General features: G+C 41.2%; 1 protein-coding gene across 3 annotated transcripts; it reads left to right on the forward strand.

The window, feature by feature from the left end:
- Positions 1-235: 235 nt before the first annotated feature.
- Positions 236-15,112, forward strand: LOC141111156 (indolethylamine N-methyltransferase-like). 3 transcript variants are annotated; one of them, XM_073603199.1, is made up of 3 exons: positions 236-460; positions 9,094-9,301; positions 14,594-15,112. In XM_073603199.1, the coding sequence occupies exons 1-3, from the start codon at positions 316-318 to the stop codon at positions 15,021-15,023; spliced, it is 783 nt and encodes a 260-aa protein (XP_073459300.1). In that variant the 5' UTR covers positions 236-315; the 3' UTR covers positions 15,024-15,112. The 3 variants fall into 3 exon arrangements, with proteins under 3 accessions (XP_073459300.1, XP_073459301.1, XP_073459302.1); XM_073603200.1 differs by lacking the exon at positions 236-460 and adding an exon at positions 7,374-7,405; XM_073603201.1 differs by lacking the exon at positions 236-460 and adding an exon at positions 7,419-7,441.
- The last annotated feature ends 1,372 nt before the right edge of the window (positions 15,113-16,484 follow it).

The raw sequence follows: 16,484 nt of genomic DNA on the forward strand, positions 1-16,484 counted from the left end.
TGGTGGGATTCTATGCACTAGGATACTTGTTTTTTGGTGTCAGCTTCAATGGCAATGATTACAAGGAGACTGGTCAAGATTCAGTTCATATACTGAAGATTCCGTGCTAAATTTTTTACAGGGTGCTAAATATCTCCAGGCTGGTCCTGTTCATCTTGATGTTTTTATTTGTCTCAGCTGTCAAATACCACAATATTGACAAAAGAAGTGTGATGGTTGTGATTGAACTGAAACCTTTATATTCCACAGATATATAAAGGGCGACAATCATTTGAAGGAGTAAGACACCTACCTAGCGAAGATCCAGCATAGAAAATGTCAGAGACCATTCGCAAGCATTATCACGATGATGTTTTTGATGCCAAGGACTTTGTTAATACTCATTTTTCCCTTGGGACCAGTATACTCGAAGAAAGCATGGGCTTTCCTACAAGGATCATCCATGAGATGGCTTCCACAGGTAATGTAATGATCATCCATGAGATGGCTTCCACAGGTAATGTAATGATCATCCATGAGATGGCTTCCACAGGTAATGTAATGATCATCCATGAGATGGCTTCCACAGGTAATGTAATGATCATTCATGAGATGGCTTCCACAGGTAATGTAATGATTGTTAAGTGCAGTTTTCAACTTAACTGCTTCTAGTTTATATTGCTTTGCCAAATTTAGCTATCAAAGAAATAAGACACAGAATATAGATTTCTGTATATCAGATCCGAGCCTTAAAGGTCCCGTACTCTCAACTGAACCTGTCGGCTCTTTATTGGGGCTTTTTATAAGGCTGGTTACACAAGCATCAGTTTGAGCAAATTTCCATATAAGGTAACAAGCAGTATATTTCAACATACATGACGCTGGACTTACACATCTGGAAAGACTTAAGCTACGTCTTACAACTGACACGCACACATTATGTAGAAAAATAAAAAACAACTTAAGTAGAACTCCAACCTATTATTTCCAACCTTATCAATTTCCCCCTTTGACATCATCCCCTCCACGATTCTGGGTCCTTGCAAACAAGTGAACAGCCGATACTTCAAAGAGTGCTATCCCTGACCGCGGGTTGTCAGAGGAGGATAAGTCTTCTCTATTTACCCTCATCCCTCAAATCCATACCAGCATCTTATAAGCAAAGAGAATAGAAAAGGGGTGATGTCAAGTTACCCTTTTTGTCATTGGAGTTCCTAATACCTTTCTCTTTCCATTCTATCTGTTCATACCTTAATCTTCCTATATAAGCAACAGTTTATCACGGTAAGCAGTACAAAAACTAAAATTAGATTAAGTATCGGATTGAGCATCCAATTAAAAATTGCCATAGCAGTGGGTGACCATCCAGCAAATACATCATACCAATGATGTGTTGTTTCATCTCTTATTTGTGAGGATAAATGTATTAATTTCCCTTTATCTATAACCGCAGATATTAGATTATTTTGAAGGGTATGTTCTTGTGTCTCTATGTGTTTTCTAAGTATTTCGGACTCATTTAAGATTTGCTGTAAGGGCTCTAATGATATTATAAAAGGAGTAGTATCAGTAAGATTATCTACCGTCCATTCTAGATTAAATATTCTATGTGCATCTGGTTCAAAAAGGAAAGTGTCATTTTGCCATTTAAGCATTTTAACATTCTTTACGCATCCTGAAAAAAGGGGCCGTTTTATTTAAACTTTCCATAGTTTCCTGATCATTTGTGACTAAACAAATATGTTGTGTTCCTATCTCCATAAATCTGTTTCCTACACCTGCTGGTAATCTCTGAAACTTACATATGTTAGATTGATGTTTCAATAAGCAAAGTTCATAGACTGGAGAACTTCTTCCACAGACTATTCCCTTATTAGTTTTAGCACATAGACTTAGATCATGAGTCATGTTTTGTGTATCTACATAGTGTCCATAGATCTCAGGATACCAAAATTCAGGTAGATCCTTTCCTATCAGGAGTGGCATCACTATTAACTTACACATTACCTGGACCTCCTCCACTTTGTATACATCAAACCTTCCAGCACACCATCTTTCCTCACATTCAACTTCTTTTCCTGGTACTTCAAACCATGTACTTTCTAAATTTAAACCCTTGAAATAGTTCATCCAAGTGCGATAATTCCCTAATCGTAGCTCATCTCGAGCTCTATTAATTTGAATGTGATAAGATAGTGTAGAAAAAGCACATTGAGTAATGTTTATGAACTCCTGATTTTCTTTCCACAACTCCAGACTGGCTAGTGCTGTGTGATTAACCATAATATTGAGATATTTAGTTAATTGTACCTGGCTAATTTGTGTTTCGAATGTTGTAGGTAACCATTTGCTTGTAATTATTAAACTATCAGCTATGTGACTTCCTGCACGGTTCCACTTATTTTGTATCATTTCCATCTGTATCCCATTCATTATTCCCATTCCAATTCCTGCAGCTCCCAGAACTGTATCATACCATTCTCGGCGATACCTACATTCTGGTAGCTGGGGAAAAGTTACATTAAATTTGATTTTTGTTTTCTGTTGTGATACCGAAACATTTATGCAAGATCTAGGAATAGGAGTTAATACAGAGGATTCGAAGATGGTGGGTAGAGCGTCTTCTATTTTTATATTGAAACCATAATGTTGCCATTGTATATATATCCTCCTGTTGTGCTTTACCGTTTCCTTACTGATACAAAATACCATTCGTAGTAATGATATTGTGTTATACTCTTATCCTGATTTACCCATCTAAGATCAGTACTATTTTCATGAACTGTTACATTGATACCCGGAGTCCATGTATAAACAAACATTTGAAAACATTCAAGCACTATTATCATAGTTAGAAGGATCTTCATTCTGTTTCTCTCGGTTCAAGACTCTTTTTGCAGTGTGATGCGTGGATCCAGGCTGCTTTTCCTTCCAATTTCACTGAAGTGGCTGTGGTCAAAAGCACTTGATAAGGACCTTCAAATCTAGGTTCCAATGTCTTTCTTGTGTGTTTCTTAACATATACATAATCTCCTGGTAGCAGTGTATGTGTACCTGCTATTGAGTTAGGGTCTGGAAGAGAAGAATACACACTTTTGTGGATCTTAGTTAGACGTTGTTGTAATTGTATCACATATGCAGTCAAACTATCACATTGCAATTGCATACTCTGTGGAAAGTATAGACCTAATCTAGGTGCATTCCCAAAAAGTATTTCATATGGGGATAATCCTGTTTTCCCTGTTGGAGTGTATCTTATAGAGAACAAAGCCAAAGGCAGGCATTCTGGCCATGGCTTGTTTAACTCTTGCATGGCTTTTTGTATTTTCAACTTTATTGTCCCATTTACTCTTTCCACTGATCCTGAACTCTGTGGATGATAAGGGGTGTGGAAACTTTGTTGAACTCCTAACATGGTCATCACATTCTGCATGATTTCTCCTGTAAAGTGTGTCCCCCTATCTGATTCTATAGTTTCAGGAAGACCAAACCTAGGTATTAACTCAGTGATCAGTTTCTTGGCTGTGGCTTTTGCTGTGGCTGATTTTACTGGATAGCTTTCGGGCCAACCCGAGAATAAATCGATACACACGAGGACAAATTCAAAGGGGCCGCTCTTAGGCATTTGTATGTAGTCAATTTGCAGTCTCTGGAAGGGGTATTGGGCCCGAACCTGGTGTTTCCGTGGGGTTTTTACTCTCTATCCTGGGTTATTCAGGAGACAGATTTGGCAGGCTGCACAGTAGTTTCTTGCAGTGCTACTGAATCCAGGGGCGAGCCATCCTTGGTTCACAATCCTATACATGGAATTGGAACTGACGTGTGTGGGTAGGTGAACTGCCGCTGCCATTGCTGGGTACAGAGAGGCAGGCAGGCATACTTTGCCTCCTTCCCTCCATACATTGTCAAGGTCTGGTGCTGCTCCCATTCTGACCCACTTATCTTTCTCGCTCTCCCCTACTTGCTCCTGTAATTTACTCAGCTGCTGCCATGTTGGTTCTGGGATACTCACCTCTACCGCTGCTAAGGTCTCAGGGCTTCCTTCCCCTAGAGCTGCCTGTTTTGCAGTCAAATCTGCAAATGCATTTCCTTTTGCCTCAATTGTTTTTGCGCTCGTGTGTGCCGCGATCTTCATAATGGCCACTCGTTTAACCTTTTGAAGATTGTTCAGGACTCTCTTAATCCCTTCTCCATGTTTTACAGGTGTACCTGCTGCTGTCAGATAACCTCTAGCCTTCCATATATGGCCATAATCGTGTGCTACGCCATAAACGTAGGCAGAGTCAGTGTAAATATTCCCTCTTGCCAAATCTGGTGACTGAAGAGGCAAAAAGGTAGCCAAATTTAAAGTTGTACAGCGCTGAAAAGTAACATTTGGAGGTAAAAGTAAAGTACACTGTAATCTTAATTGCCTAGCCATTGAAATGTGTTTGGGCTGTACCTGAGACAAGATTGCATGTATCTCATGTGTGGTGTGCACTACAACTGGATTGTCTAGAACAATTTCTGATGACTTATCTAGGATTATCGACACCGCTGCTATCGCCCGTACACAGGACGGTGAACCTCTGGACACTGGATCTAATGCTGCTGAAAAGTAAGCAATAGGTCTTTGTTTTACATGTGCCTGTGTCAAAACACCTGTGGCGTGTCCAGTGATCTCAGCAATGTACAAATAAAATATCTTGGTGTAATCTGGAATATCAATAGCCAGGGCAGAAATCAACAACCTTTTCAAAGTGACAAACGACTCATAAGCTACTTCTGTAAGCATATACGGTACAATTTTCAAACAATCGTATAATGGCTGCATCAAAGCGCTAGCATGTGGTATCCATTGTCTACAATATGACACAATACCTAAAAACATATGCAATTGTTTGAAATTCCGTGGGGGTAACATTCCCTTTATCACTTGAACCCTCTCCTCAGTGAGATGTCTCGTACCCTGTGATATACAATGTCCCAAAAAGATAACTTTTTCTGACACACTTGCAACTTTTTCTTATTAACCTTGCAACCTTTTTCTGCCAAAAATCGCAACAAATTAAGGGTGGTATGCAGGCTTTCAGTCTTTCACTTATCTGTGGAATTAATCCTTCCATAAACTGTCTATTGAAGGCTCAGATCGTGACTGGCAGAGCCAAATCCAATCCCTCATCTGCCATCATACTTTCCATAGATAAGTAAAATTCTGATACAGTCTGTCCTGGCATTTGTTTCATGAGTGATATTGACCCTCTCTCCTGTTGTTTTGCCTGAGAGAAAGCTTCTATTCTAGCAATAAAAGGAGCCCTTGAGTCTATGTGTCTGACCTCCTGTCTCTAAATTGCCATCCCCCCTCAGCTCGTCTGCAGGTCAGTCATAAACTAGTTAAACAGGGTCAGAGTCATTTTATGTCTGCATAAATCCTCCCCATCCTGCCAGGTTGCTTCATGTGTATTCATTAACTGTGTCACAAAAAAAAAATCTACAGAAAGCAGCTGGCTTTGCTACCGGGTCTGGGGCGCTCTGTATTAATGCCATAAGAGTGTCTGCTGACCAAGGCTTCCAAGTCCTTATTTGCATCCTACGAGTAATAGTAGGTGGGGCGTTTGGATGGGCTGCTTGTCCAAATTCTGGATTATTTACCTGTACAATGCGTGTATCAGTGCGTACGGGGGCTACAGTTTCTGAATGAGGTTTTTGTGCCCCACAATGCACACATTCTATTGCCCATTCTGGATTCTGTGTTCCACAAACCTGACAAACCCATCCTCTCCCCTCAAGTACAGGATATAACCCTGGCTTATGCGAATTTTGCTCTATGTCAGTATATGGGGGTGGGATGGTTGAACTAAGATTATTTAAAATTTCAACATTTTTTGTTCTTCTATCTTTCATATCCCAACCATCACAATCTGGATTATATTTCCACCCCTCTTCTTTTGCTCTATTTGAGACCTTAATTAAGCATTGAACCTGACGCATCCATTGCTTCTCTAACACCTCTCCTTGTCTGTCCCTTTTTATTTCACTCCATACATCCGGGTCTAAACCCGCTGCTCCTTTCACCTTAAATTTACGAAGGACATCCTTTAAGTCCCGCGCTTCATCTTTCCCATAGATGTTTTTAATTATCTGTGGTACCGTATAATGCGCCACAATTCCCTGACGGGGTTTCGTGTTCTGCTGGCCCATTCTGACAGTCCGTGCCTAGGTAGCATGTGGGACACTTAGTGTACAATACAAAATACTAAAAAAGCTACACTAGTTCCTCGTTGCCTTCCTCCTAGGGTGCCAGAATACTAAAAACCTCTCCAGGATGAGATTTCTGAAATCGAATTACTTTATATGCTAGCCAACTGACAAATATTATGACCAGACTGACAGCTACAACATATACAAGCATTCCTTTAAGTGACCAGGTAACCGACTAGATCTCCGGGCTTATGGAGACCTCATTCCCCCTGTATCTGGGAATCCCTCTCATACACTCTTATCCCTGCTTTATGGAGCAGACAGGGCTTATACTTTCAACCCGTCTATGGTTTATGAATTAAATTGAATATCAAACTTAAGCGGCAGACCCCCAAAGTCCTCTTGCGAGGTTAAGGACGCATTCTACTGCTCATTGGGATGATATTCTTTCAATTCATACCAACCTAGGCAAGGCTCATTCACTTTCTCAACAAGACAGACAGAAAACAAAACAACAATTAATTCCAGCAATATAAACCACAATATGCAGTAATTCTAGACTCACCACTACAGAGGCTGGTGTTTTAAAACCAGGAGAACCGTAACTGACAGAACGGATAGGCACAAATCAGGGGAGCACAGAATATAAGAAAAATAAAGCTTTTTCTTACCTGCGCAGGTTTTTTGATCTGTGGTTCCCGGAATGCCTGTGCTTTTGTTCCGTCAGTCCAATTCATCCACCTCTTGAAGTGTCATCGGTGTGTCCCTACTTCCGGGCGCCAGAAATGTTAAGTGCAGTTTTCAACTTAACTGCTTCTAGTTTATATTGCTTTGCCAAATTTAGCTATCAAAGAAATAAGACACAGAATATAGATTTCTGTATATCAGATCCGAGCCTTAAAGGTCCCGTACTCTCAACTGAACCTGTCGGCTCTTTATTGGGGCTTTTTATAAGGCTGGTTACACAAGCATCAGTTTGAGCAAATTTCCATATAAGGTAACAAGCAGTATATTTCAACATACATGACGCTGGACTTACACATCTGGAAAGACTTAAGCTACGTCTTACAACTGACACGCACACATTATGTAGAAAAATGAAAAACAACTTAAGTAGAACTCCAACCTATTATTTCCAACCTTATCATGATCATCCATGAGATGGCTTCCACAGGTAATGTAATGATCATCAATGAGATGGCTTCCACAGGTAATGTAATGATCATCCATGAGATGGCTTCCACAGGTAATGTAATGATCATCAATGAGATGGCTTCCACAGGTAATGTAATGTATAGACTATCAATGCATAAAAGCTTAGCTAAGAAAGCACAGTGGCCAAATGGTCAGCACTGAGGGTTCCCAACCATCCACATTTTCATAGAAAGCCTGTAAAAATAGCTGTGAATTGGTAAAATTGATAGGGGGGGATTTGTGCTAGAAGGATGAATGAAGGGGGACATTTGTGCTAATAGGCTTGTGGAGGTGGGTGCTGGGGGGGCTGTTTATGCTGGAAAGGGTAATGGGGGAGGGGAATTTGTGGTAGAAGAAGGAATGGAGTGGGGGGGGGGGATTTGTGCTAGTAGGAGGAATGGAGGGGGGGGGGATTTGTGCTAGAATGAGGAAAGGATGGGGGGATTTGTGCTAGAAGGAGGAATGGGGGGGGGGGGGTTGTGCTAGATGGAAGGGGGGGGGATTTGTGCTAGAAGGAGGAATAAAGGGGGACATTTATGCTAAAAGGGGGAATGGAAGGGGGGGATTTGTGCTAGAAGGAGGAAGAATGAATGGGGAGGTTTGTGCTAGAAGGAGGAATGGAGGGGGCGGGTTGTGCTAGCTGGGGTGGGGGGGGGGGGTTGTGCTAGAAGGAGGTATGAAGGGGGACATTTGTGCTAAAAGGGGGGTTGGAAGGGGGGGGATTTGTGCTAGAAGGAGGACTGGATGGGGAGATTTGTGCTAGACAGCCGGGAGGAGGTGCGGGCTCTCTGTGCTCTCTCCCATCCTGTCAGTGGAGCGCTCCTCCATACAGAAGGATCGTTCTTAGTTTGAACAGTACATGGCTTAATAAACCCCCCCAGAAGGAGGAATGGAGGCATGGAGGGGGGATCTGTGCTAGTTGGAGGAATGAAGGAGAGATTTGTGCTAGAAGGAGGAATGTGGGGGGGGGGGGGATTAGTACTAGAAGGATAGAAGGAGGAATGGGGGGAGATTCCATAAATATTTTGTCACCAACCATCCCACCAACACCCGAAATGTGGATCAACCTAAGGTAAATAAAATTGCATGAATCAGTGATAGAGTAGTCCCTTGGTGTCCTGGTGGATCATCCACATAGTAAGTGCTCTTTACTGTAAAGGCTCGAAAAATAGTCTTTCACATGAGCTGATTCTTATCATTAAACTCATTTAAAAAAGACATGGGTGTGCTTCTAAACATATCAAATTTTCTAATGTTTGTAAGAAACAATACTGTATTATGTTGACTTAGAGAGTTTCCAACTGCTAATAAGACTGGGCCATGCTATATGAGGGCTTTTTTGCCTTTCTCTGTATTAATTGCATATGCTAGTACACAAGCACTGCAGCAAATGAATTGGCTACATTTGCTGTTTCTCCCTCTTGTAGTCTGATCTCTGCTACATGGACTTCAAGAGGCTTGATACTGAGTCAAAATTACGTATTTGCAAGGCTTGCATTATATAAACACATTTAATTATATATATATATATATATATATATATATATATATATATATATATATATATATATATATATATATATATGTCATGCTGTTGTTGTTTCCCCCACAGACAGCTGAAAGTAATATGTTAAATTATATATAAATAAATACAGAACTGCATTCATTTGTGTTTTTATTAAATCTGCCTAGAGATCAGCTGTAAAAGGTTTGTGGTTTTATTGTTGTTTTTTCCCACAGGGCAGCTGAAAGGAGACAAGGTACTTGATAACAGTATGGGGTCCATAATGTACCAACTCTTTTCAGTCAGCAATATTTACAAAGAGATCTATGTTGTACAGATGAATGATTCCAGCTTCAAACACTTCAAGCAATGGCTGGACAATGACATCAAAGCCACTAATTGGTCACATTCTGCCAAACGAGTTTGCCATCTTGAGGGTAACAGGTATGCTTTACATTAGGGGAACATCAGAGAAGAATATGATTTGGTCACCAAGGCCCACCATTTAATTGGGAAGAGCTGTATATTTTTTCCATACACTAATCCCTTTTAGGTGTGTTGGATGGCTGCCATCCCTGACAAGCCTTGTGGTTCCATCTGCCAGCCCCTACATAACTACTGTGTGTTGTACCTTTAAGTAGGATGCAGCTACCTCCAAGGTGTGACTGCATTCAATAGATTCATTGCAGTTGTAGGTTCTTGTACTGTGTTAGCCATCAATAAGTTTAAATCCAAACCTTTACATCTTTAGGTCATTGCACAAATTGCAAAAAAAAAAAATGTAGGTGGGTTATCCTTTTTTGTGTAGAGCTCAGCTCACATTTTCAGTTTTCTTGCCTGAACAGATTGATGTCCCCCTCACCCAAAGCCTGACGTCATCAGGAGGCTGCTTGTCTTTTAAAGGTCCTACCAGCTGGCCTCCTGATGATACTACATTGAACAAGTACAGTGTGTTCAACATAGCCCCAAAGTGTCCTGGGATACATATGACATGGGCATCATCAGGAGTCCAACTGCTAGGACCATTAAGAGACAAGCAGCCTCCTGATAATGTCACATGGAGGATGGCAAAGAATGACCCGGGGTGTGGCAGGTTTCAGCAGATGACCACATGACAGCACTGGATTTGCTGGGCTGGTGACTAGGCTATTATACATCAACCCAACAGACCAGGTAAGAAGGGATTAAGAACAAAATATCCCACAGGAGTGAAATTTCTCATTAAAAAGGCAAGCTTTTGGGATCTCTTAGGTCCCTTTATCAGGCATTTTACAATGTATTGCCATGTGTGTGTGTTTTTAAGTTACAGTATCTCACAAAAGTGAGTACACCCCTCACATTTTTGTAACTATTTTATTCTATCTTTTCATGTGACAACACTGAAAAAATTACACTTTGCTACAATTTAAAGTAGAGAGTGTACAGCTTGTATAAAAGTGTAAATTTGCTTTCCCCTCAAAATAACTCAACACACAGCCATTAATGTCCAAACCGCTGGCAACAAAAGTTAGTACACCCCTAAGTGAAAATGTCCAAATTGGGCCCAAAGTGTCAATATTTTGTGTGGCCACCATTATTTTCTAGCACTGTCTTAACCCTCTTGGACATGGAGTTCACCAGAGCTTCACAGGTTGCCACTGGAGTCCTCTTCCACTCCTTCATGACGACATCACGGAGCTGGTGGATGTTAGAGACCTTGCGCTCTTCCGCCTTTCGTTTGAAGATGCCCCACAGATGCTCAATAGGGTTTAGGTCTGGAGACATGCTTGGCCAGTCCATCACATTTATCCTCAGCTTCTTTAGCAAGGCGGTGGTCGTCTTGGAGGTGTGTTTGGGGTTGTTATGTTGGAATACTGCCCTGCGGCCCAGTCTCCGAAGGGAGGGGCTCATGCTCTGCTTCAGTATGTCACAGTACATGTTGGCATTCATGGTTCCCTCAATGAACTGTAGCTCCCCAGTGCCGGCAGCATTCATGCAGCCCCAGAATATGACACTCCCACCACCATGCTTCAATGTAGACAGTCTTTGTACTCCTCACCTGGTTGCCACAACACACGCTTGACACCATCTGAACCAAATAAGTTTATCTTGGTCTCATCGGACCACAGGACATGGTTCCAGTAATCCATGTCCTTAGTCTGCTTGTCTTCAGCAAACTGTTTGCGGGCTTTCTTATGCATCATCTTTAGAAGAGGCTTTCTTCTGGGATGACAGCCATGCAGACCAATTTGTTGCAGTGTGCGGCGTATGGCCTGAGCACTGACAGGCTGACCCCCCACCCTTTCAACCTCTGCAGCAATGCTGGCAGCACTCATACATCTATTTCGCAAAGAAAACCTCTGGATATGATGCTGAACACGTGCACTCAACTTCTTTGGTCGACCATGGCGAGGCCAGTTCTGAGTGGAACCTTTCCTGTTAAACCGCTGTATGGTCTTGGCCACACCATGCTGCAGCTCAGTTTCAGGGTCTTGGCAATCTTCTTATAGCTTAGGCCATCTTTATATAGAGCAACAATTCTTTTTTCAGATCCTTAGAGAGTTCTTTGCCATGAGGTGCAATGGTGAACTTCCAGTGACCAGTATGAGAGAGTGAGAGCGATAACAACAAATTTAACACACCTGCTCCCCATTCACACTTGAGACCTTGTAACACTAACGAATCACATGACACCGGGGAGGGGAAGATGGCTAATTGGGCCCAATTTGGACATTTTCACTTAGGGGTGTACTCACTTTTGTTGCCAGCGGTTTAGACATGGCTGTGTGTTGAGATATTTTGAGGGGACGGCAAATCTACACTGTTATACAAGCTGAACACTCACTACTTTACACTGTAGCAAAGTGTCATTTCTTCAGTGTTGTCACATGAAAAGATAGCATAAAATATTTACAAAAATGTGAGGGGTGTACTAACACAGTGGGTTAGCTGTGGAAGAGCTCAGGGGATCCAGTGACGACTGGGATCTTGAAGTCTAGTGAGAGACCGGGAGCTCAGAGAGTGAAGATTTAAAGTAGGATGCTGTGAGATGTGGGTGAAGATCTAAAACGGGTTACTATGAGGTACGTGTACAGATCTCTATTAACTGTTGCATGTTCAGTTGCCATAGGAGACAGTAGTTATACAAATACAGTTGCTGCATCCAGCTTAAAGGCCCTCCACCTGTATAGCTGTCTGCCTATTATTTTGTCTCGGAGTCTGCCAATTACCATTGCATCTGCCTAAGGGTGTCCTGGCCCTAATCCTCTCTCTCCCAGTTCTGTTAAGAGACAATAAATCTCCTTTTCTTGCATTCAAAAGGTGACTGGCACCCAATCATTCTATCTTGCATTACACCCACAACGTGCTTTGGGGGGACATGGAGACCCCAAAGCACCCTCCCCATGTTGAGGGCATGTGGCCTGGTATGGTTCAGGAGGGGGGCGCGCTCTCACCTCCCCCCCTTTTTCCTGCGGCCTGCCAGGTTGCATGTTCAGATAAAGGTCTGGTATGGGTTTTGGGGGGACCACCATGCCATTTTTTTTTATTTTGCCGCAGGGTTCCCCTTAAAATTCATACCAGACCTGAAGGGCCTGGTATGGATTTTGGGGGGGAGGACTCCCATGCCATTATTTTCAAAAATTTGGGCACGGGGTTCCCCTTAAAAGCCATACTAGACCTGAAGGGTCTGGTATGGATTTTGGGGGGAAACCCCTACACCATTTTTTTTTTATTATTTTGGTGCAGGGTTCCCCTTAACCACTTTTTGCAGGTTGAAATGTCTGCTAATGGTAACTCATGTAGCAGGGTAAGTATTAGTCTCATCAATCAAAGTAAGTCCGGGACGCTGTGTGGAACAAGCCACCGAGGAGCTGCCAGGGTCCGCTGCCAGGGTCTGCTGCCACACTGTGAGATGTTTAGGGAAGCCGGCCAGACATTTCCAAGATGGCGCTGGTACTCCGGTGACGTCATCACGTGTGCATTCCAGCGACATCTTGGAAGTGTTTGGCCGGCTTACCTAAACATCTCACGCCATGGCAGCGGACCCTGGCAGCTCCTCGGCATCTTGTTCTACACAGCGTCCCGGGCTTACTTTGAATGATTAGCCTAATACTTACCTTGCTATGTGAGTTGCCATTTGGCACCTTTTTATTTTTTAATAAAAACCTTTTAAACAGTCTGCACTTAGATGTGCTTCTCTATTTGTTTTTTGTGTTTAAAACAACTCTGTCCCCCTCTGCCTCCAGAACAAGTGTTCCTGGTTTGTCTTCCCTATCCCTCCCCCTATTTTCTGCGACCTCATTTCCTGTAAGGAGTTTATAAACCAGTCCAACAGTTTCATTTGCATATCAATAGAGCCTTATTTTCCAAACACAACACATGTAACTAATTCATTTATATCTAAGCAATAAAAAATCACCAACATAGCCATAGCAACACAATCCTTCAGAGTTTTTGCACTTCGCAGAGGTGCCTTGACGTAACACTGTGGCTTTACATACGTTTGCAAATATATGCAACAAAAAAGCTCTTTTAACCTAAAATTTTGAAACAGTAAAAAAAAAAAGAACCAAAGTCCCACTTTGAAAATATTTCTAGGAATTCATTTTTTCCCCAAAAAAGCTTTATCTCATGCTTCTAGCAATTTTCCTTAGAATGGTAAACATCCCTGGTTATTTTTGGCATTTTGAAAATAGAGATGGCTGCTGGGAACGAATGCCCAGGAGTTTCAGTACATCAGAAACCATCCAATGGCCAAAGAGAAGCATCACAGGACCTAGAAGAAAGGCCGGGGGGAGTATTACTAGTATTTCTGCCTTCCTTAGTAGTAGGATCATTACTTATAGTAGGAACAGTAACCATAGTGCTACAAAAATATTATTATTATATGACCTGTAGTAGTAGTATATAGTAGTAGGAGAAAACGCAATACTATTATCACCTTTATGAATAGTAGTGTCTACAGCAACATACCCATTAGAAATAACAGTAATGAAAAGGTGTACTTGTAAAATAGTAATTGTAGTAATATTGCTAGCATTAGTAGTTGGATCAATTTTATTAATAGTACAATAATTGTAGTAATAAAAAATATATACTGGTATATTATCTGGTGTAGTCTTTTTTTATCTTTACTTCTAATAGTAATCAAACTTTGGAATTAACAATAGTAGAAAAGGAAAAGTAGCATAATATTTGTAGTAATATGGCTAGCATTATTAGTTAGATCAATACTAATAGTAGTAGAAGTACTTGGAATAATAAAAAGCTATTATACAGAATTATGTCATAGTAGGAGAGGGAGAAGCAGTTCTTTTATCACCTTTACTATTAGTGGTAAATGCAGAAGCAAAACCAATAATAGTAATAGTAGCAGTAATGTGGTTGCATTATTAGTAGCATTACTGAAATTAATTGTACAATGATTCTAACAGTAGCGCAAGTAATCAAAGAAATAAATAAATTATCTGTAAATCTGTAGTGGCAGTAGGAGGACAAGTAATTCTATTATCAACTTACAACTAGTAGCGATTACAGTTGAATATGCATACAAAATAGTAAAGTTGTAGTGGTATACTATTGTTAGTAGTATTGCCAGCTTAAGTAGTAGGATCATTACTAATAGTAGTGGAAGACATCACAATAGTTAAAAAAAAGCTAATGATATCTATTGTGGTATCTCTGTTAGTAGTAAAACCAGCAGTTATAGTACAAATGATTCCTATTGCTATTATCAGACATGATTTCTTGTTCCAGACAAGGGTGGAAGAAGAAGGAAGACCAGGTGAAAAAAGTAATTAAAGGGGTTTATAAGTGGGACAACCATGAAACCAATGGTCTGGATCCTGAGGTGGTGCCACAGGTGGATTGTGTCCTCAGTCTATGGATATTAAATGCCATCAGTAGAACAAAGGAAGACTTCCTGAGGAACCTGGAGAGATTCACATCCAGACTGAAACTTGGAGGCCAGCTGATGCTGTTTATGGCTCTGAACATGACTTTCCACAAGGTGGGCCACCATCGCTACTTTATGCTGACCTTGGATGAGACAGAAGTACAAGAATTTGTGATTAAAGCCGGCTTCGTCATTGAAAAGTCATCTATCATTAAAGCTGTGGAGCCCAGTGATAATGTTGACTACAGCCATCTGAGTTTTGTCCTTGCTCGCAAAGTAAAAGAAGCCTGAAAACCAAAACCCAGAGATCTCATCTCATCGTGGTGAACCAAACTTACAACATTAATAAAATATATAATACATTTTGCCATTTCCTGAAACGTTGTATTTATTTTTTCTTTGGGAGAAAGGTATAAGCATTTATTTAAAGCCAACTGTTCTCTCCAATAGGGAAACGGGCAAGAAAAAAATTAAATTTTTTTGTAAAAATGTTGCTGTCCATGCCTTCCTATCCCGGTGACAACCACACTACCCCATTTCTTGTACAAGTTTCACAGGGACAGGAACTGTGGGAATTTCTGCAATGGACAGTAGACACAGAGAGTTATAAAATTCTGATATTAATGTATATGTGACATAATTATTTGTCTTTGTGTCAAGTGGAATTGTTTGTATACCTTACTTTGTAGTTTTAGAATGCAGTCATGTGACCCCACACCCTCTCTGCCCATCCCTCTTTCTGCAGGGGGTCGGTGTCTGAGGGCAGAGAGAGCTAATGACATGTAGGACAGCAGAGAAAAAAGCTGTCAATCAAGCAAAACAGGGCTGATCAGTGGTGTCGCGGCAATGCTATTGGGCTACAGGCGCACCATGCATCAGCACAGCATCCTGTAGCTACAATCAGAAAGCTTAGAAACACAAACTGACCATGCTAGCATGGATCTGCCTCTGTGCTTGGTGTGGTCAGAATACTACAAGACTCTAAAAGAATAGGCAAGAGCCCCATGGATTTGTTCATTGTAACTTCACAAGAAGCAACATATACAATATTCTTTAATAAAAAGGGAATTCCTTACATGAATATCAATTATAAGTCTTTATATACTTCTCCACTTTATCCAAAACAAAAACTGTCTGTAATCAGGCTTCAGGAGGCATTTTCTTTCTTGAAATTAGTCCAATCCTCCCCTTGAGCCTTTTTAATTTCCAGCAAAGTTTATATTTCGTGTAATTTCTCACTGCAAATCTCTTTAACTCTGACCTGTTTACATCTTTCCTGGTTTATGTGTGTAAAGACTGAGCAAGGGAAGGACTACAACTTACAGAATTTGCTTAATTTATGACCAGGTCTCATTATACAGCAAGCATTGCTGGTTGAAAACAGTAGGGAGTATGTCAGACTAATGCAGAGGGGCCAAAGCCAGTAGTGTATTTAGGTTTTGTGCTGCCCTAGGCCTGACTAAACTCCTGCACCCCCTAATTTATATGACCCACCCCTTCCTGTCAAGGCCACACCCTTTGCTGTTTAAGACCCGCCCTGAAATTTTCAAGTGGGGACACTCGTTCTGGAGGCGGGCAATAGATTAACTTGCATATATTTCCTCTCACTTCCTGTTTGGCTATGGGGCAGGAAGTGAAGGGAAATCTCTGCAAAGGGACAGAGATGGTAAAAAAATAAACTGACAGGGGTTATAACCCTCCCATACTCTATTCAAAACGAAAAAAAAAGTGTTGCCTATAGTTCTACTTTAA

Source organism: Aquarana catesbeiana, linkage group LG10 (genome assembly GCF_042186555.1).
Source record: "Aquarana catesbeiana isolate 2022-GZ linkage group LG10, ASM4218655v1, whole genome shotgun sequence".
NCBI classification, from domain to species: domain Eukaryota; kingdom Metazoa; phylum Chordata; class Amphibia; order Anura; family Ranidae; genus Aquarana; species Aquarana catesbeiana.